Raw genomic sequence first — 20792 nt, 5'->3', positions numbered from 1 at the left:
AATAAGAGTTCTTGCTCTACATCCTTTCTGGCATTTGATGTTCCTCCACAGTTTTTAACCTGTCAGACTCTAACATTAAGCAACTGACGACAAGGATGAAGACCTAGGTTTTGTATACAGTAGTGAGGTTTAGGGCCTTGAGACAATGGAGTACAGAAAGTATGATAGAAAAGGTCTCTGAAAAAAGGCCCCAACATTTTTCAATTTTATATATATATTTTTTTTAATTTTTTTTTTTTGGTACCGGGGATTGAACTCGGGACCTTGCATTGTGAGGCAGTCAGCGGAACCACTGAGCTAAATCCCCGGTCGTATATATATATATTTTTATATGCTTGTAATGTCTTTGGAAAGAGAGTATTATTGATCAATTATAGGTTAGCTTAAGATTTGAGTGGTTTTTTTTTTGGTACCGGGGATCAAACTTGGGTCCTTGTGCTTGCGCAGCAGGCGGCGAAACCACTGAGCTAAATCCCCAGCCCCAGGATTTGAGTTTTTTTAAATTCAGAAGATATGGATGTGCATCTCTCCACCCAATGACCAATGCCACACATTTGAGTGACCTTCATCAAGTTAACCTGATTCTTATCCTTGTAGCCTTTATCTCCAGTACTGCAATTGAGCTCAACAATCTGGAGAACTTTTTCTAACCTTTTAATTAATAACATTAAACCTATATATTCTTTCACAAACCAGAAATGTCCCCAGATAAATGTGATCCTTGTGAACTATTTCAAAAAGGAGTTTTCCATTAAAAAGATAATAAATGCACTTCAATTAAAACCCACCATTCCTCTTTCCTTAGATCTATGTATGTATATGTACCCAAGGCCTTGCACATGTTAGGCAAGCACTCTACACTGAAGTCTTAAGTTACTTTTAAGTTAAGTTTTAAGTTAAGCACTAAAGTCTTAGCTACTTTTCTCATTGCTGAGACAAAACACTCAACCTCCAAAGTTAAAGAGGGAAAAGTTTACTTAGCTCACAGTCTGTAGAGGTTTCAGTCCATATCAGCTGGCTCCAAGGCAGGGTGGCACGGCAGACTGGCATTACAAAAGAGAAACAGTTCATGTCAGGCAGAAGGTAGCAAAGCAAGCAAGCAAACCAACAAGTGATGATAGCAGCTTCTTTTTGCCCCTTTTATATTCTATCTAGGCTACCTGGTTTAAGGGCAGGTGCCAAACCCATCAGTGGACTAATTTAGTAATCACACGCCCTTAATCCCAGCATCACACCTTCTAGATCCATTCACCTCAGAAAAAGCCCCAAGTATGACTGCATGAGGCTTTGGTGAAATATCTAGACACAAGCCATAACAACCACTGAGATACTTCCCCAGCTCTTTTTATTTTATTTTTATTTTTTTGAGACAGCATCTTGCTAAGTGGCCTAGGCTGGCCTCAAACATGTGATCCTCCTGCCTTGGTCTCTTGAATAGCTAGGATTACAAGTTGTGCCACTGTGATCAGCTTATATGGCTTTATTTAGTGATAAATGATATATTTTCTTTGTAATCAAGTCTAAATATAAAACCTAAACAAGTAAAATACAAAGTTCTTTTCAGTAGCACATCTGTTTAAAGAGTCAGCAAAAGTAGAGCTGGTGAGATAGCCCAGTGGTATAGTGCTTCCATAGCATACACGAGACCCTGGGTTCTATCCCCAGTACTGTAAAATATTATATACTTTGTGCCTACTATGTAATTCATACATGTGGCAGAGGATTCTTTCCTTTGTATGATATGGATATGTGAATGGAGCTAGCACTTTGGGAGGCAGGGGCAGGAGAATCAGAAGTTTGACCCTAGTGTAGGCAACTTAGGAAGATCCTGTCTCAAAATAAAAAACAAAGAAAGGGCTGGGGTTGTATTTCAGTGTAAAGGCACTGGGTTCAATTCCTAGTACCTCCAAAAAAAATCAGACCTCTGTGATTATAAATGTAATACATAATCATAATTTTGATTAAGGTTGATATTTTCAGTATCTATATCCTTTTACTTCGCTATATATAGTGGCAAAAGGCAGAAAATAAAAAAGAACATATAGTACATCTCTGTCTCTCTTTTATTAGCCACCGGAGGCTTGGAGTTGGGGACAGAAAACAAGCATGCACATGAGACAGAAAGCATGAGGAAAACGAGGGGAATGTGACACTGGAAAGCCAAAGGGACATTGAAGTAAGGAAATAACAACCAAAGTGGCTGATGGTCCCACCTTAAGTGCTCTTTGCCCTTAACAGATCCAGCCATGACTCTGAGGGCGCTCAAGGTTTCACTCCTGTCCCAGAACCTTATCAGGAACAGGTTTTCTCCATTTATAACAATTTACAAGTTTTCCAAACGTGTTGGAAAGACGGGAAACTTTCTGCATGCTCATGTATGTACTCTTCAAAAAGACCTGGTGCCCCAGTTAGAAGCAAATATCACAGAATGGAGAATTGAATTTTGAAGAATAGAGATCATACCAAAATGTACTGGTTGGGCCATTTATCTATTGCTGCATAAAAGATGACCCCCCAAACTAGGTGACTGAAAACAACATCCAGAATCTGGGTGTGGTGGAGCATGCCTGTAATCCCAGAATTTGGGAGGCTGAGGCAAGAGGACTGCTGAGAGTTCCAGGACAGCCTAGGCTACATGAGTTGAAGGCCAGTCTGAACTACAAAATCAGATCCTGTCTCAAAAAAACCCAACAACTATTTATCATCTCTCATGATTCCGTGGACTAGTTGGCCTGAGCTGTGTGGTTTTTCATTCTATGTGGTATTAACTAAGGTTATTCATTTTAACTAAGTCAGAAGCTACACCCATCTGGGGGCATCATTGGGACAAAAATGTCAGAGATGGGCGAGGTGTAGTGGTGTAGGTCTGTAATCCTTAGTACCTGGGAAGCTGAGGCAGGAGGATTGCAAGTTTGAGGCCAGCCTGAGCTACATAGCAAGGGCCCACCTCAAAATAGAACAAAACAAAACAAAACAAACAAAGAAACCCAACATGGTTTTTACTCATATATTTGGGTGTTGGGGCTAGTCACCTAGGGTGCCTTAGTTCTCTTCCCCTTGGCCTCTCATCTGCTAGATTATCTTTCTTATAGCATGGAAACTAAATTCCAAGAGGTTTTATTTTATTTTATTTTTTGAGACAGGGTCTTGCTCTATAGTCCAGGCTGGCCTAGAATTCACTATGTAGCCCAGGCTGGCCTCAAATTCAGTGATCCTCCTGCCTCAGCCTCCCTAGTGCGGGGATTATAGGAATGCACCACCATGCACAGCTCCAAGAGGTTTGAAAAGGGTCACTTCTGCACAAGTATTTTTCAAGTCTCTACTCCAGTCATGTTTGCTAACATCTCATTGCTTATACAAGTCACATGGTCCAAGTCCAATATCACCATGGGAGGGCACAACAAAAGGGCATTATTACTAGAAGGAGTCAGGAGCCACCTATCTAGCAGTCTACCATATTAATTAATTAATTCATTCATTCATTCATTCAATACTTTTAGAACACTCAGGCCTTAGGGAGATAATAACGATCAGGATAAAATTGCTGGAATGAAGGAGCCTATCTTGTTGCATTTTGATGGAACGGGGTAAAAAGAGGGTAGTACAAATCTGCATCCTTAACAATTAACTTACCCCCAAACCCTTATCTACCAATATCTTAAGTGACTTACTTGGTTCTTAGCAGAGATCTAAGATTAGGGAGAAAAGCACACTAACAACCTCACTGCTTCAGCATAGTTTCATCAAACTCTCCCCTACAGCCCAGTGGTTCACAAAGCACAGTACCTGCATCAGCATCACCTGGGAACTCATTAGCAATGCAAATCCTCAGGCCTCAGCCAGGAAACAAGAAATTGTGGAGTTGCAGCCCTGCAACCTGCGTTTTAACAAATCCTCTAAGTGGTTCTGATATAAGGAAGTTTGCCATGGCCTCACCCTGTTCGGACTGCAACACTGTGTAAAGTGATATACAATTTTAGATAGTCACATTTAAATTATTAACATGCGCGTGAGTGGCTTCTCCAATTTGCAAGAGTAAGGAAGTGGCTCCCAATTTGGCTATTTTAACCAAGAAAATTTTCATTTCTAATCTGTCTTTAATTCCTTTTGATTAGCAGAGGCAAATCACTTCATATATCTGTTTGACTCATCCATGAAATATCAAAGTGCCAGTGCTCTTTACTGTTTTGTTTTTTTTCTTTTTTTGGTACCGGGAATGGAACTCAGGACTTTATGCTTTTGAGGCAGGCACCGGAACCACTGAGCTAAATCCCTGGCCAGTGCTCTTTACGGTAAACCTCTCCAGGACTAAGTTTCTGTGCTATGCTTTCCATATCCAATCAATTTATACCTAAGTCACCATTAGAATAGCAAGGAGGGAGTAAAAACAGGCTAGCTTTCCAAATAGACTAGACTAGAAAAAAAGGTGCTACCAAGCAAGCAAATATAAGATTAAGAAGTGTTGCCAGGAAAACAAAACAACACCAGCAAAAGATTCTCTAGAGAAGTTTAGGCTTTATGCTCATATAAATCCTGTGTATGTTAAAAAAGAACAGGTAAAACAGGAGAATGAAGCAAAGCACCCAGAGACTCTTCAAGGAGGATTAACTAAAATTTCCTGCTCTACCAGTCAGAAATCATCACAGTGAGCTTTAGATGACTTAAACTACTTCAATTATTTGCAGGAAGGACCTTGATCCTGATTTTCACCTCTGGGTTTCCTTGGCGGAAACAAACATGACGGTCAAACTACACCTTACCTTCTTTCTTTCTTTCTCTTTCTTTCTTTCTTTCCTTTCTTTCTTTCTTTCTTTTCTTTCTTTCCTTCCTTCCTTCTTCCTTCCTTCCTTTCTTGAGATAGGTCTTGGTAAATTTTAAAGTTATCTAGGTGGGGCTTGAATTTGCAATCCTGCCTCAACCTCCTAGAGTGCTGGATTACTGGCATGTGCCACAGTGCTTGGCTAGAACCACGCTTCTTGTACTGCACTTTCACAGGCATTACATCAGTTAAGTCTTTCATTAGTCCATCCACGTTAGTGACAGTGGCATTTTACCTATTTTACAAACGAAGCAATCAAGAAATATGACTCAAGGTCACGAAGATTAAGTGCTAAATAGCAGGGTCAAGATTAGAGCAAGGTCCTTATATTTCTAAGGCAGTGTTTCTTGTACTGCTTGCTTTGCCATCAGATCTCCGGTGAGTGCTCCAGCATCCCATCTTCTTCCTTTTCATTCATCATCCTTCCTAATTTCCTTGCACTTCCACTCCTTCAGACTGCTGTAAAAGGGCACTAAGTTTGATGTCAGGAGACTGAAATTCTAGTATCTTACTTTTCCTTTCTGGGCCCCAGCAGTCCCATGGCTACTTCCAACTCTCTCATTGGTAGTCTGAAAAGTGTATCTATTGGTTGATTTTTACATTTACAAAGAATTTTCAGACTGTAGCTGTGGCTTAAAGAGGTGAGCAAATGGGAGTAATTCCAAAAGGATATAGCTCCACGAGTTTAGATAGTTTTATTTTGGTGAAAAGAATAATTGTGGGGGTACACAACTGTTGTAGGAATCATAAAGTGAATACATTTAAATACCTCTCCTCTACTAGTCCTATTTATACTGAAATGACTGAACTGTAATTCCCACTATGCTGCTAAAGAAACAATTTGCTGTCCTGTTAGAATCTGAGCCAAAAGTGTATGAAAGTTTAAACATGTTCGGGTTTTTTTTTAATTTTTTTAATGGATCATGTGGTAGGTTTGGTGACTTTTTGATTTCACTGACTTCCGGAATCAAGGAAATTCTTACTCAGGTAGTTTATTCAATTAATGCCTTTCACAGTTTTTAGAGGCAAGACAGCCTAGTTCATTCCTTACTGTTTGCCTATATCCCTGCCTACCTCTTTTCCTCTTCTAGGAAATTCAGAAATACTGACTCATCTGCCCTATTTTAAAGCAAGCAAGCCTGTTTATCAGTAGTTATCAGGTCCACCAGAATTTGATGCTTAGAGTGTAAGAAACATGTTTCGAGAGCAAGTGTGATTAAACTATATAAACTGAGACACACAAGTGAGGTGGTGTCAATTAAAGCAGGGAGGGAAATAGAGGTCATTCCAAAACATTGAGAGATTTGGGAAAGGGGTGGAAAGAAATAAAGAAATGAGTGGGAATACTAAAATGCTTTGCGTGGGGGGGGGGTACACCTGTGTGGTGCTGGGGATTGAACCCATGGCCTTCCCACCTGGCTACACGCCCAGCCCTTAAAAAAAATGGTTTTTTCCTTTAATTTCGAGACAGGGTCTAAACTGCTAAACTGACCAGGCTGGACTTGAACTTTCGATCCTCCTGCCTCAGCCTCTCAGAATACTGAGTTTACAGGCATGTACCAACCACTGCCAGCTGAACGTTTTAAAAATTGATTAGTGTATAGTGATTGACAAAATCAATTTAGATTGTCAATCAGTGTTTTTAAAAAATGATATAGAATAAAAATAGAGTAAGGACAAATATTGTTTAGGAAACTTGTTAAGATAGGGTCTTGCTATGTAGTTCAGGCTGGCCTTGAACTCGGGTGATCCTCCTGCCTCAGCTTCTCCGTGCTGGAGTCATAGTCTCACTCTGGCTATAAAACATTTTTAATATGAGTATGTATAAAATGTATTTATATATTATATATATATAATGCACACATACACACGTCCTAGGTACTTTTATAAACTATTTCTCACTGCGAATCTTGGTCCAAAGTTTGAAACCGCCTAGAACACAGGACTCAAAACGATCCTGGCAAAGTCAATTCAAGGTCATGAGACAACGCCCCCGCCCCCCCCCCACCAGTTAGCAGGGAGCAGAAACGGCCTGTGGGGGTGGGGAGAGCAGCGTGAAGCCTAGCAAGGAGCAAGGGTACCTCAGGACAGGGAGGTACCAGGCGCCTTCTGCCTGGTTGGACAACAGAGAGGCTGATTTTTAAGTATTTTCCTCAAATACTAAACCGAAAAACTTCCGCGTCCCTTGTCCCTGAAAAGCTTACAAAGGTGAGGGATTCGCCTTGCTCCCCGAGGTGGTACCACGTGGCTCCGTCACTGCAAAGATCAGCTTGCTGTGGACCCGGGCCAGGAGGGGAGGTGGGCGGGGCGTGGGAAGCGCGGGAAGGCCGGGCCGGGTCTGCCCACACAGCGACTCACGGCGTGCTCTGCACAGCCCAACGCGGGGGAACAGGCAGTTCAGCAATTTGGGGTTTTCCGCGGGCGCGGGTGGAGGAGTGTTCTTTGGTGGGCCTGTGGCGCTCCCTGCCAATAGGCAGCGCCGCCTCCGCCCCAGCACTGCAGCGGCCTGGCTAGGCAGTGTGCTCCCGAGCCCCTCACGTGACCCGCCGCGCCAGCCACAGCCTCCGCCGCGCCCAGGCCCCTCCCCATGACGTCCCACCGTCCTCCGACCGTCCTGGCGCTCAGCCTCTTTCCGCGCTCTCTAGTTGGCCGACCCGGCAGACAGCTGCCCCCCTTCGCCACGCCCTCGGAGCCGTGAGACCGCGGTGGAGGCGGGGCCTGGGCCGGAGGGGCGGGGTGAGGAGGCTCGGCTTGGGTAAAGGGGCCGCCTAGAGCGCGGTCCGAGCGTTCACGAACGCGCGCCGCCTGGCCCTTTGCGTTAGCCGGCCGCCCCTTCCCCGCCTAGCGCGGTCACCCGGGAAACCGGCCGCGTGAGCCGGCAGACTTGAAGCTGATTTCATGGCATCCACGAAGAAAGCAGTTCTGGGGCCGTTAGTGGGGGCAGTGGACCAGGGTACCAGTTCGACACGCTTTTTGGTGAGCTCGGGGTGACTTCTGAGGAGGCGCTGAGCCGGGGCGCGAGCTCGGAGACGAAGAGGCTGTTGCGTCGCCGTCGCGCGCCTCTCCTGGCCCTGGGCCCCGAGTGCTGGTTGGGCAAAGGGGGGAGGCCGAAGGGGAGACCCGCCACGCCGGGCTACCCCGCCTGGGCCTGGGAATCGCGGCCTCCCAGGACCCCCGCAGCAGACCCGAACAGTCTTTGCCGCGGTGATGGAGCCGGGTCACGTACTAATGTGGGGACCCTTCACCGAAGAGAGCTAGAGCTCTCCGAGCATCCGCGCACAGCGGCCCGCGGGCAGCAGGGGGCAGGTGGTCACATTGACCGCTATAGCGGTCTTCCCCAGGAGCATTTGGCCTGCGAGGCGCAGGACGACCTTGGATGGAGGGAAAGCTGTATCATGGCTGTGGTGGCTCAACACAGCGTCCTTTTGAGCGGTAGAACGAATAAAGTATTAGCATGATGATGTGCTGTCATCCTCTCTCACAGAAATTGCAGAGGGTAGAAAACTAGGGGTGGCAGAGCAAATTAGGAAACAGACACTACACTGCTATTGCCAGAATATTTGGAAGACTCGAAAATTTCAGTTCTGGTACTATGCCTGTTACAAATAATGTCCTTTCTGTGTTTCCCAGCATAATGTAACTGGAAATTCTGTTTTCTTTTTATTTAACGTGTATGACAGAGTTTTACCATAAAAGTGCTATTTAAGTAACTGCTGATAAGTTTTGTGCATTTAGGAGACTTGCTCTTAAAGTGATCCAGCATTGAATTAAGGGAGGTAATTTAAAGTAATTTAAATGAACATTTCCTGGTAAAAGCCTATGCTTTGTTTCAATGGGCATTTCACTAACCTGGCAAGTTAATGTAAATAATTAAGTGATTATTTTTTTGATGGTACTAGAGAGTGAAGCACATTCTGGGCAAGCACTTTACCACTGAGCTGTGTCCCCGACTATTTATTTAAGACAAGGTCTTATTAAATTGCCTAGGCTGGCCTGGGACTTGCAGTCCTCCTGCCTCAGCCTCCCCAGTAGGTGGGATTACAGGCATGTGCCACCATGCTGGGCCTAGTTAGTGATTGTTTAGGTCCCACTGGACTTCCTTATCTCAAATTATTTTACCTGGGTTATCAGATATAAATATTTTGGTAGAGGGGATTAAACCCAGGACCTTCCAACTGAGCTACATTTCCAGCCCTTTTCAATTTTTATTTTGTGAAAGGGTCTCACTAAATTACCCAGTCTGGGCTCGAATTTGCAGTCCTCCTGCCTCAGCCTTCCAGAGTGGTGGGATTACAGGGGTATGCCACCACACCCGGTTTGCCTTGTTGATCTTTTGATCACCCACGGTGATTTTATCTTATAAGCATATAAATGTTTATAAAGTAATACTGAATCATAAGTAAGAAAGTCTCAACTGGATATTTGTTTGTTTGTTTGTTTTTGATGCCAGGCAGGCACTATGCCACTGAGCTGCATTCCCGGCCCAACTGGACTTGATTAATAAATAAAATATACAATCATTATTACCATGTTCCCCACTTAAGAAAGACCATTAAGACTAGTGCCAACTAAATGTGTGTTGATCTTTGTAGCATAGTCAAGAATTGCCCACACAAATTCCTGTAGGGGCCAAGCAGGTAGAAGAGGATGAGCCGACTTGAGAGCATTTCAGGCCAAGGGGACAGCTAGTAGCTGCTAAGCAGGAATGTAAGCCCAGGGCTGCCAGATCTTAACATTCTCTTCTCTCTCTCTCTTTTTTTTTTTTTTTTTTTTTGGAGACAGGGTCTTGCTAGGGAGTTCAGACCAAACTTTAGCTCACTATGTAGCCCAGGCTCGCTTTGAATTTATGGTAATCCTCCTGCCTCAGCCTCCCAAGTGCTGGGATTACAGGCGAGAGCCACCACGCCCAGCAGATCTTCACGTTCTTTAAGAAAAGCTGATAATCTGTAGAATTTTCAGTGAACTCTTCTAATTTTTAAGTTCTGTCAAACTAATTCATAAAGCGTTGTGGAGGCCAAACCAAGCATGGCAATTGTTAGCAAGCTTGTATAGCCTTTACCTTCTATGAAAGTGGATAAAAGCTTTTATAACTTTGTAGGCTTCCTTTTTAGCAGCCAACCTAGACTATTATCTTCTCTTTGAGTCTTCATTATTGTTGTACAGGTAGACCAGCAATCTTCTTTATCTATCTTCTTTATCTATTGCACGTTGTTCCCCATCCCTCAGATTCTGTTCTCCAAAAGACATCTGTCTGTGTTGATAGAGAAGGAATGGATCAACTTCATAATGCCACAATCATTTGTTCAGTGTGTAACATGAGCCATATATATCTTCAAAAATTGCGTTCCATTTACTGGGCTTTGTAGGGCATGACCTCAGTGAGCGAGGGAAGGTACAAATTCAGAAAAAATGCTCATCCTGCTTAGAGAATGATGTATAAAATTTGATCAATAAAATCTGCTTCTGAGAAGCAGTTATGTAATAATGCTTCAGAGACAGATAAAAGACTTGTGAAATAGAGAAAAACTTGGGAGTAATTTATTGAGGTAGTTTTTCCTCTATTGATAAGGAAAGAGGTTGGGAAACCACTCCCTGTGAAATACAGATAATAGATTTGCTGAATAAGTGCCTCAATCACAAGGTGGTATCCAGGAATTATTCCAGCAATATTGTTCCACATTGTAATTATAACTCAAAAATAACTGCTTACTTCTCAGGAAAGAATACAGTGGAGAAGAACTGTAATAAGGAAGTTTATAAAGTTAAAGGTATTTAATTTTCTGACCATTAGTCATTCAGTTTGCAAATTTAATTTAACTTTCACAAGGCCAATTGAACTTTCAAGCATTTTTTCCTCCCTTTTTCTCTGTTAGCAATATTGGTTTCCTGCCATAAAGAGAAAAGGCTGTATTTGTGCTCTTTCATCTGAGGGAAATGTTTCCTACCCTGTCCCCCACATTTCTGCTTCTTGAAATTCTGTTCTACTTCTAAGAGCTCAAATGCCAGCTCTTAGTAGTTTTCCTCAAACCCTTAGTCAGATCTCTTCGCCCTTTCTGTAGCACTTTTTAAAAATTGTTATTTTTTGGGGGGGGAGTACCGGGAATCAAACTCAGGACCTTGCACTTTTAAGGCAGGCGGCGGCACCACTGAGCTAAATCCCCAACCCTAAAAATTATTATGTTCTTTTTTCGGTACTAGGGGTTGAACCCAGGGCCTTTGCACTGAACTATGTCTCCAGCCCCTTTTAATTTTTTTATTTTGAGATAGTCTTGCTAAGTCACTAACATGACTATGCTGGGCTCGAACTCGCAATCTTCCTACCTCAGCTTCCCAACTTGAAATCCTTCCTGCTGGCATTACAGGTGTGTACTGCCATGCCTGGCAGTTTCTTTTGTTTTAATGGTCAGTCTGCAATTTTAGAGCATGTTCATTTCTTCATCAAGCTGTGAAAGAATTAATCTTGGGTCCCTGTGTATGTATTTTATGCTAGAGGAAAATTTCCAACTTGTCTGATACGAAAGTAAACTGGGGTTGGCACATGGTTACTCAGATTTCAGAGTAGGTACTTCTTGGAAAAAGAATGAGTGTAACAGGTTTTAAGGAGAGGCTATTTCTTTGTGAGACAAAAGTTTCAGTTTAAGCAGTCAACTTCTTTAACTTGGTAACTTGATTTTTTTTCCCATCAGGTTGAATGTTTACAAAAAGGCTTGAAATATGTTGTGACTTGAAATGTGTCAGGTACTGTGTGGAGGACTTTTCCAGCATTAAGTCATTTAATGTGATGCAGATGCCCTTAGGAAGCTCTTGCACACAGGTGAGGATTGTGGCTGAGGATTGTGCCCAAGGTCACAAAATAACTGGTGGAACTAGATTCAAATCCAGGTCTTTTACACCCCGAAGCCAGTTGTCCTGAGTACTACCTAAGGCTCCCTTCTGCCTGAGGGCTATGAATAGGAGATGAGAGTATGGAGAAGGCTAGCTCCCCACCTGTCAATCAAGTGTCCCTTCTCATCATAGGATTATGGTCGAAAGTGAATGACTCTTGACCAAGAAAAACATACTTGCAAATTGATTTCACAAGATATATAAAAATGCTGCTTTAAATAAATATTATAGGTTGTGATCATCCTGTGACTCAGATTAGTGGGTCGTAGGCAGGGCTCAGGTGTGTCACTGTGGATAATGATTGCATAATAATTGCTCCAACAGCCAGTATATATGAAGAATGACTAGAATTGTAGTTCTGTGCTTGTTTTGGCAGGAAATACTGCCTTGGCCCCAGGTGTCTCATCATACTTTGAGATCTCATAAAGCTTATGGCTAGATTTCTCTCTCCTTCCTTCCTTCCTTCCATTTATTTATTTGACACATACATATTAAGTACTCATTATGGGCCAGGGACTAAGGCATAGTCAATTTGGTAAAACTAATTTGAATTAGTCACAGGATGAAGGAGGCAAACCTATAGGACACTTACTCAGTAAGGAGAGCTTTTCATCTCTCCACAGTGCCTTATGGGACAGAAAATGGATGTATTGTTTCAACAGGTTATTTAAAAACAAAGCTGGAACGAAGCTACTCTTGTGATAACTGAAGTTGTGAGTCTTTGCTTATTTTTCCCTACTATATTCACTTATTTTCTTGCCCATTACATTACCAAGATGGCACGAACACATTCTCATCAGAAGGCTTCCACTTGTTCTTTTCCTCTTGTCCTTCATAAGCTTTCAATTTTGAGCTCCTTGAGGGGCTCAACAGTGTCTTGTTTCTTCCCCAAAGGTGTGTCATAGTTGCTTCCCACATGAACTGACATCAGTAGCAAGAAGCTTGCACGAGTCAGGTGTGTTGATTAGAACCCTTGGATTGTAAGAATAAGGCAGTAAAAGTTGGAGGGTCATGGAAAATGTCAATTTTAGCAACTATCGCTGTATGTATGCATATGCCCTTTAATACAATTTCGTTTTTCAGAAAAATATGAAGCCATTTGCTATGTTTTCTTTAATTCTATGGTTTGTTGGAAGATGCCATTAGACCTTTTCTGGTCAAATTTGTGATGCAGAGTCAGAGATGTAGCTCAGTGGTAGAGCAGTTGCCTAGGATGCACAAAGCCCTGGGTTGTCACCCCAGTACTGGAAAAAAAAATTGTAATGTAATATATTTGTAGCTAGTATTTTTATTGTTGGACATTCACATTTGTGTAATATTGTGATGTTCTTGAGGGCGGGTTTAATTTTACTGAGAAATATCTTATCCCAGTAAGTTCAATGTGCCATAAAAGAAGAGTAGGCTAGTGGAGATATTGTGTGTGGGGGGGAAATGAATGTGCATGTTCAGCTGAATTAGTCACAGGATGGGTGAGGCAAACCTACGAGACACTTACTTAGTAAGGAGAGCTTTTCATGTCTCCATGGTGCCCCTTATAAGACAGAAAATGAATGCATCATTTCAACAGGTTATTTTAAAACATTTTTATAAGAACATTTTTCCTTGATTCTTAGTTTTTACCTCTCCCTTCAAGTCAAAAATTGAGTCATAATTTAGGCATAGAGGTGAAAATAGCTGGTGACTTCTAATTCTAGTATTTATAGGTAACAATAGTAGTGGTGGTTAATAATGTAGCAGTAGCAGCCACAGTAGTGGTAAAAATCACTCGAGCATATACTATATGTTTACACTGTGCTAAATTCTATTCCTGCATTAAGTTTTCTTGCTGCCATTGCTTCTCTTGCTTCTGCTCCTATCCCTTAAAGATGAATCAATCTAGAGCCAGTGATTTTGTCTTTTTGAGATAGGGTCTCCCACTGTTGCCTAGGATGGTCTCAAACTAATTATCCTCATGCCTCAGCTTCCCTAGTAGCTGAGATTTCAAGTGTGCACTGCCTTGGCCAGCACATTAATTTCTTTCCTTAAAGATAGTGTTTTCTTTTGTTTTGTTTTATGGTGCTGGGGATTGACCCTTGGCCTTATGCGTACAAAGCAAGCACTTTGCCTCTGATCTACATCCCCAGCCCTTTCAAGGTAGTCTTGTATTCTGTGCTGGTGTGCTTTTACGTTTGGTGAATTTCAAACTTGAAAAGGAAGAAAAAAGATGAGGAGATCTGTAATTCTGTGGTTTTTGTTCCTTGACATAATTTTTTTTTAATAATACTAAGGATTGAACCTAGGGCCTTTAGCACTAAGCCGACATCCTCAGCCCTTTTTAAATTTTCTTTTGAGACAGGGTCTCACTAAATTGCCAGGTTGCCCAGGTTGGACTCAAATTTACAATCTTTCTGCCTCCACCTCCCCAAGTGCTGGGATTACAGACATGTGCCATGATACCTGGCCCATCAAATAATTTTTTTAAACAAATGACCATTCTATAAAGCAGGTTATATAGCCACTGCCACCTTTAATTGGCAGTGGTTTTTGAAAACTAATATTCTTGCTACATTCTCATGTAGAGTCAGTTATCTTCTACCATAGAGTCTTGGGGAAACATCATTAGCTTTCGTTGTGCCTTTGTCCATCTGGAGATAAATGGACATCTAGGAGCTTCATTATGATTCTTCATGTGGACTTAGTTATATAAGGAAAAAAATACTCTAGAATTTACTGACCAGTATGGTAGCCACTGGCCACATGTGGCTGCTGATCGTTTTATATGTAGCTAGTCCAAATCGAGGTAGGCTGTAAGCCTAAGTAAGATATATACCAGATTTCAAACACTTAGTATTTGAAAAAAGTAAAAGATCTCATTAATAATGTTTAAACATTTGTCACATTTTTGTTGTTGTTGTTTTTGGTACAGGGGATCGAACTTAGGACCTCACAGTTGCCAGGCAGGCGCGGTGCCAGTGAGCTATAAATCCCCGGCCCTGTCACATGTTGAAATGATAATTTCTAGATATACAATATTTTTTTTTTTGGTGCCGGGGATCGAACTCAGGTCCTTGTGCTTGCGTAGCAGGCGGCGAAACCACTGAGCTAAATCCCCGGCCCTAGATATACAATACTGACTGAAATCAAACATGTCATTAAAATGAATTTTACTGGTCTTTTCACTAGTTTTTATGAGAAAACTTAAAATTACATATTTGGCTTGCATTTGTGGTTTGCATTATATTTCTTCTTTTTTTTGCATTATATTTCTATTGAATAGTACTACACTAAGAAATTTGCAGACTCCAAAAATACTGAACCTACAAAGTGTCCCACAAACTTGGGGGAGGTGCATAGGGCTACATCCTTAATATAATACCTAAAGGTAGTAGCATCATCTCCTAAGCTTGAGAGTTCTGTTGAAGTAGGTCTAAGCTCTGTCCTGGTTCTTCCAAATGCTGTGTGTGGATGACTTCATGCGCTAATGCAGCAAATAGAATTTACCAAACCCTTCCCTTTTCTGTGCTTATTTCAAAGACTTACAAATGTTTGTGTGAGGGTCCTGAAGTTAGCCTGATTAAAAACAAGAAGTGATAGAAGAGGGACCCCAGTCCATTTATAGCTTCGTACATCTGCTGTTGAGGTCTTTATGAATCTAGCCAGCAGAAAGGTACACTTCGTTTCTTAACCCAGACTCCTTTTGAGAGTTGAGACTTGACAAAGGAGTAGCAGTTACATGAATAACAGTAATACAACTGTAGTTTCCTATTCGAGTTTTTCTGCCACATAACCATTTTTATTTGATTTGATGATTTTTCTTCTAAAAACCATTTATACTAGACCATTGTTTTCAGCTCTTCAACAAATATTTATTGAGCATCAAATATCCTAGAGATATTTCAGTGAATAAAACAGGACAGATGTAGCTGACATCTTAGACACTTACCTTAATGCTATGTTGTAAATCACAAGGACATTATGTGGTATTCTGCTGTGTGCCTTTAAATTATGATGTGTTGAGTTAACCTTTGACTTGTAAGGTATTTTATCTCCTGGAATAACTGAAGAATTTGCCCTCCTGCTTTCATTATGTTTAGAGGTTTCTCCAGGAAAGGAGATGTGTATGATGGGGAGGGAGGGAGACAACAGGTCGCAAGGTGTTTTCTCTTTCCTTAGCCCATGTTGAACAGGTAATTTTCTCCCACAGGAAACCTAGGCATGGAAACACTTTCTTAACTAATTGGAAGTGACTTTACTATTATAATGACTTTATAATTGTAATGATTCGGGGAGTTAATTTTAATTAAAATGCATACTCATTCTTAATCCAAAAGAGTAAATACTTTGATATTCAAATATAGGCCCTACTCGGTGGGAAACAATATATATGAAAAAATGTTGCTAAGTTTTTTTTAGTGTTGTTTTAATAGCATTAAAATGGTGGAGGATTATGTAGCACTTCTTAGTTAGCTTTCACCCCTTGATTTTAAGATTTTATATCAAGGGTCAGACATATTTTTTTTTTTGGTACTGGGAATCAAACTTGGGTCCTTGCGCTTGCGAGGCAGGTGACGGAACCACTGAGCTAAATCCCCGGCCCCAGGGTCAACAGTTTGTGACAAGGATGTCACAGAGGGCTCGGCTGGATGGGGCCAGTATACACTTTTTTCCATTGACAGGGCTGTATTTCCCTCTCAGGAATTGACAGTCCGTGTCCCCGCCTGAGCATCATATGACCCTTTCTTCACATCCAGGATGAATGAGGAGTGGATCATTATGTCATCACTGTTAGCGTTATATTAGCTCACTTTAATTACTCTCGGTTTTCCTATTCTCTGAAGGAAATCCATACTAATAATTGGTTGATATATTATTCCTATAGCCAGAGAGTCATTTTGGTTTACTAGGGAATTTCCTCTTAATTTACCTTCACCTTCAATAGGTTTCTTTTTATTTAAAGAGAAGTTTTTAATATTAATTTATTTTCTTACTCATTTTAATTGGTCATACAGATTAATGGGTTTCATTTTGGCAGATTCATACATGCATATAACTTTCTTTGATCGTTTTCACCCTATCCATCATCCCACTTGCCCTACCCTCCTCCCCACCTTCACTTAGGGGAGGGTAAATGTGTATATTTTGCTCATATCCATTTCCTGTTACCAGCACTTACATTCCCTCTCTGCACCACTTATTCCCTTTCTCTTGTCCAGGGTGACCTTGAACTCACTGTAGCACAGGCTGGCTTCAAACTTGTGATCCTCCTGAGGCTTACACCTTTGATAGCTACCTGGAGTTTTATACTAATATTGCAATATGTTTTTCAGGTTTTCAATTCAAAAACAGCTGAACTACTTAGTCATCATCAAGTGGAAATAAAACAAGAGTTCCCAAGAGAAGGGTATGTTTTCTAATCTAATACATAAAGACACACCATCTTTAATGTTTTGTCTTACCTCGTCTACCCTGTGAATTTGTAAACTTGCCTAGACTCCTTCCCAAGAAGACTTTAGGGATTGATATTAGTGAAGAAAAGAAACAGTAACTTAGTAGTTAAACAAAAATGTGTGGGTAGTTAATGGCTTAGGAATTCAGTGACAGAAAAGGAAGAAATGATAAAGTAATAAGGCAAACAAGTTTTAATATCAGAAATGCTACATTATTTCTGTGTCCCCACCATTGCCAAATACTGCTTCACTAATTTGAGTACTGTACAGTATAAGCTTTTTTAAAACTAAGGACATCTGTTTTTTAAAAAAAGCATTCACAGCACTCGGGAGGCTGAGGCAGGAGGATTGCAAGTTTGAGGCCAGCCTGGGTTACATAGTGAGTTCAAGGCCAGTCTGAACTGCATAGCGAGACCCTGTTTCAAAAAACCAAAAAATAAAATAATAAAATATTAAAAAGCATTCACATATCTAATTGCTAATACTAAATCATCCTTTTTGAGAATAGTGTTCATATGTGGAAATTGTAATTAAATATAATGTTGAGTATATTATTTAAAATTTAAGGGTGTTTATGATACAACCCCTTTAAAAGCTGTATGACAGTTTCTTGTGAAGTTACATCTGTAGCATTCCACTCTTAGGAATTCATTTAAAAGAAATGAGGGCTGAGGATTTAGCTCAGTGGTTCTGCCGCCTGCCTCGCAAGTGCAAGGACCCGAGTTCGATCCCTGGTACCAAAACCAAACAAAAAAAAGCATGAAAAATTTGAGAAAAAGAAAAAAAAAAAAAAGAAAAGAAGTGAAAGCATGCATCTTTTGGAAGATTTACACATAATATCTATAGCCACTTTATTCATACTAGCCCCAAATGTCTATCATCAATAAGATGGATAACAATGGAATATTATTTAGCATTTTTTAAAAAGTAAGCTGATACTTGCAGCATGGATGAATTTCATTAATATTATAGATGGTTTAAAAAGTACAAACAGGTGCATATTGTATAGCTCCATTTATCTGAAATTCAAGAATAGGCTAAACTAGTCTAGAATGATAGAAATAAAAAAGTGGATTACATGACTGACTTGAACATGAAAGAACTTTCTGGGATGAAAGAAATATTCTTGTCTTGGTAGGGGTGTTGGTTAGATGGATATCTACATTTGTCAAAACTCAGCAAATTGTGGACTTTAGATCCATGCATTTCACTAGAAAATTTATCTCAATTTAAGAAAAGAAAAATAATAGATGTCTTACTAAGTTGTGTCATTCCCTTTTCATGAAAAAATATGCTCTCCTTAGCTGAGTGTGGTGGCCCATGCTGGTAATCAAGCTACTCGGGAGGCTGAAGCAGAAGGATCACAAGTTTGAGGCTAACCTGGGCAACACAGTGAGACCATGTCTCAGAGTAAAATAAACAGGGCTAGGTATGTAGCTCAGTGGTGGAGTGCTTACCTAGTGTATTCAAGGCTTTGGCATCACCAAAAAGAAAAAAAAAATCCATATATTTGAAAGAATTATTTTATTTCATTAAAAAAATCATGGCTATATTAGCAACATTAGAATGAGTGTCCACAGGCCTGACCCCAACTATTTGGAAGGAGGATACCTAGTTCTTGGAGGGAAGAAAATTAGAAATGCATAGAAGGTTTTCGTTGGGGAATTGCACCCAAGGTCCAGATGCATGCTAGACAAGTGCTGTACCACTGAGCTACATCCCTACCCCTTTTTAAAGTTTGAGACAGTTCCCCAGGCTGATCTTGAACATACAATCCTCCTGCTTCAGCCTCAAGAGTAGCTTAGATTATAGCTTCAACCACCATGCTGGGTTGAGATTAGGTTTTTGAGAAGAGAAAATGTATGGACGGAACTCAAAGCTTAAGAAAAGGAAGCATTTACCCAGTCCTGAAGAAGGCAGGGAAGAAAAGCATTTGGAATTCCATTGCTACTTCCAGACCCTGGAATAGAATTTTTTGTTTGTTATTTCTTCTTTAGGACTTCCTCATATTGTTTCTCCCAGTCTTCTATTGCCTGTAGCCTTCCCTCTTCTGAGGTGCAGTACTTTACCAAAATTGCACAGGGACTGGATCTGAAAACATGGATGAATCACTTGTCTACATGAAATAGTTATTAGGAACTCAAACTTTAACCCTAAATTCCAACAAAACATTTTAGGGGAAAAATGGCAACAGAAATTAGTGTACTTATTTGGCTTTTCAGAATTTCTTTTGCTCCCTAAATATGGTTTGTAAAAATTACGTTTCCACCAACTCAGAAATTGCTAGTGAAACAAATATATTTCCATCAACTTAGAAATTACTATTGAAACATGCATCAAAATTCATCAAACCCACAAAACATAAAGAATTGGGGTGCTAATCTCTTTTCTTCTTTGACTTGAAAAAATAATTTCAAAGTAGGTAGAATATTTGCTCTTTATGGCCTGCTGTTAGTGATTTTCTTTAAAAAAGAATTGATTATTGCATATAAAATATAAGGGGAAGCTTTTATTTAAACCTTTTCTTTAGAATGTGGGATATAGATATGCTTTGCTTATCAAATTTTCTTTAATTTGTGTACCAGCCATACGCTCAGAAGGTAACATTTCTATAGAAATAAATTACATTTGTATTGCTGTCTTGTAGACTAACCAAATACATTCTTTTGTTAAAGATGGGTGGAACAAGACCCCAAGGAGATTTTGCAGTCTGTCTATGAGTGCATAGAGAAAACGTGTGAGAAACTTGGACAGCTCAATATTGATATTTCCAACATAAAAGGTATTTTAATAGAATATTTTATTTATATAGTGTGACACTCTCAACCAAATTCATTAATTGATTCTTTCAGCTCATAATGAATGCTTATGCAATGCCAGCCATTTCTGTGAGAGCTTGAGGATACAATACTGAACAGGAGATTAGGTTCCTATTCTCATGGAGCTTTCGTTTTGGTGGGGTTGGGGGTCAGTAAAACAAGGTCGAATAGAGGCTAGCTTTAGATACTAGCACGTTCCATGCAGAACGTAAAAATCAAGTGATATGATGGAGTGTGCTTAGAAGGGATTACTTTAGGTTGGGTGGCCAAGGAAGGCTTTCTTGAAGAGGTGACACTTGCTGAGATTTCCAATGCCAAAGGGGGACAGCCATGTGACTATCTGGGGGAAGAGTGTTTGAAGAAAAGAAGTGTTTGCATATGCAAAGGGCCTGTGGCAAGAAGTTTGGGACATTCCTGAGTCAGAGAGGCCAACATGGCAAAAGAACAGTAAAAGAAAGTTGAGGATGCCAGGCATGGTGACACATGCCTATAATCCCAGGCTAAGGCAGGAGGATTGCTGTGAGTTCAAGGCCAGCCTCAACTACACCGTGAGACCCTGTCTCAAAACATGGGGGGAAAAAAGTTGAGGTGTGAGAGCTGATAGTGGGTGGGGATTGAAGTAGGAACTGAAATCAGGAAGTGAGTGAAGCCTTTTCAGCCACAGTTACATGGGAGTTTGGATTTTAGCATCACAGGGAGCCATGAGAAGGCTCTCAACAAGGTAGTGAGGGATGATTTACAGTTTAAAGATGGCTCCCTGACTACTATACAAGCAGATTACTGTGCGGCGCTTTAAGTGACCAGCTCAGAGGCTGCCGTGGGAGCCCTGAGTTGATAGCATGG

The 20792-nt window shown here is 40.8% G+C and overlaps 2 protein-coding genes across 22 annotated transcripts in view; one reads left to right on the top strand and one right to left on the bottom strand.

The window, feature by feature from the left end:
* Window positions 1-7373, bottom strand: part of Tasl (TLR adaptor interacting with endolysosomal SLC15A4) — a 95205-nt gene extending 87832 nt beyond the window's left edge. Inside the window, exons 1-2 of one of the 2 annotated variants that reach the window (XM_021262608.2) lie at window positions 7024-7373; window positions 987-1043 (exon numbers count right to left, since the gene is read on the bottom strand). The gene's annotated coding sequence lies outside the window, so the exon portion shown is untranslated. The remainder of the gene's footprint in view (window positions 1-986; window positions 1044-7023) is intronic. The other variant, XM_004850060.3, reaches the window with a different exon arrangement.
* Window positions 7374-7460: 87 nt separating this feature from the next.
* Window positions 7461-20792, top strand: part of Gk (glycerol kinase) — an 88967-nt gene continuing 75635 nt past the window's right edge. For 3 of the 20 annotated variants that reach the window (XM_087189908.1, XM_013074030.3, XM_087189898.1), the window contains exons 1-3: window positions 7556-7795; window positions 17011-17084; window positions 19806-19912. In XM_087189908.1, the coding sequence (XP_087046034.1) occupies window positions 7718-7795; window positions 17011-17084; window positions 19806-19912 (259 nt within the window). In that variant the 5' untranslated portion in view covers window positions 7556-7717. Of the gene's footprint in view, window positions 7796-9776; window positions 11634-17010; window positions 17085-19805; window positions 19913-20792 lie in introns of those variants that run through there. The other 17 variants (XM_087189906.1, XM_087189904.1, XM_087189902.1 and 14 more) reach the window with 12 other exon arrangements.

This window comes from Heterocephalus glaber, unplaced genomic scaffold (assembly GCF_053883595.1).
Source record: "Heterocephalus glaber isolate CG9 unplaced genomic scaffold, H.glaber_assembly_v1.0 deba00001547, whole genome shotgun sequence".
Taxonomy (NCBI): Eukaryota; Metazoa; Chordata; class Mammalia; order Rodentia; family Bathyergidae; genus Heterocephalus; species Heterocephalus glaber.
This window is presented reverse-complemented; position numbering and strand designations above follow the sequence as displayed.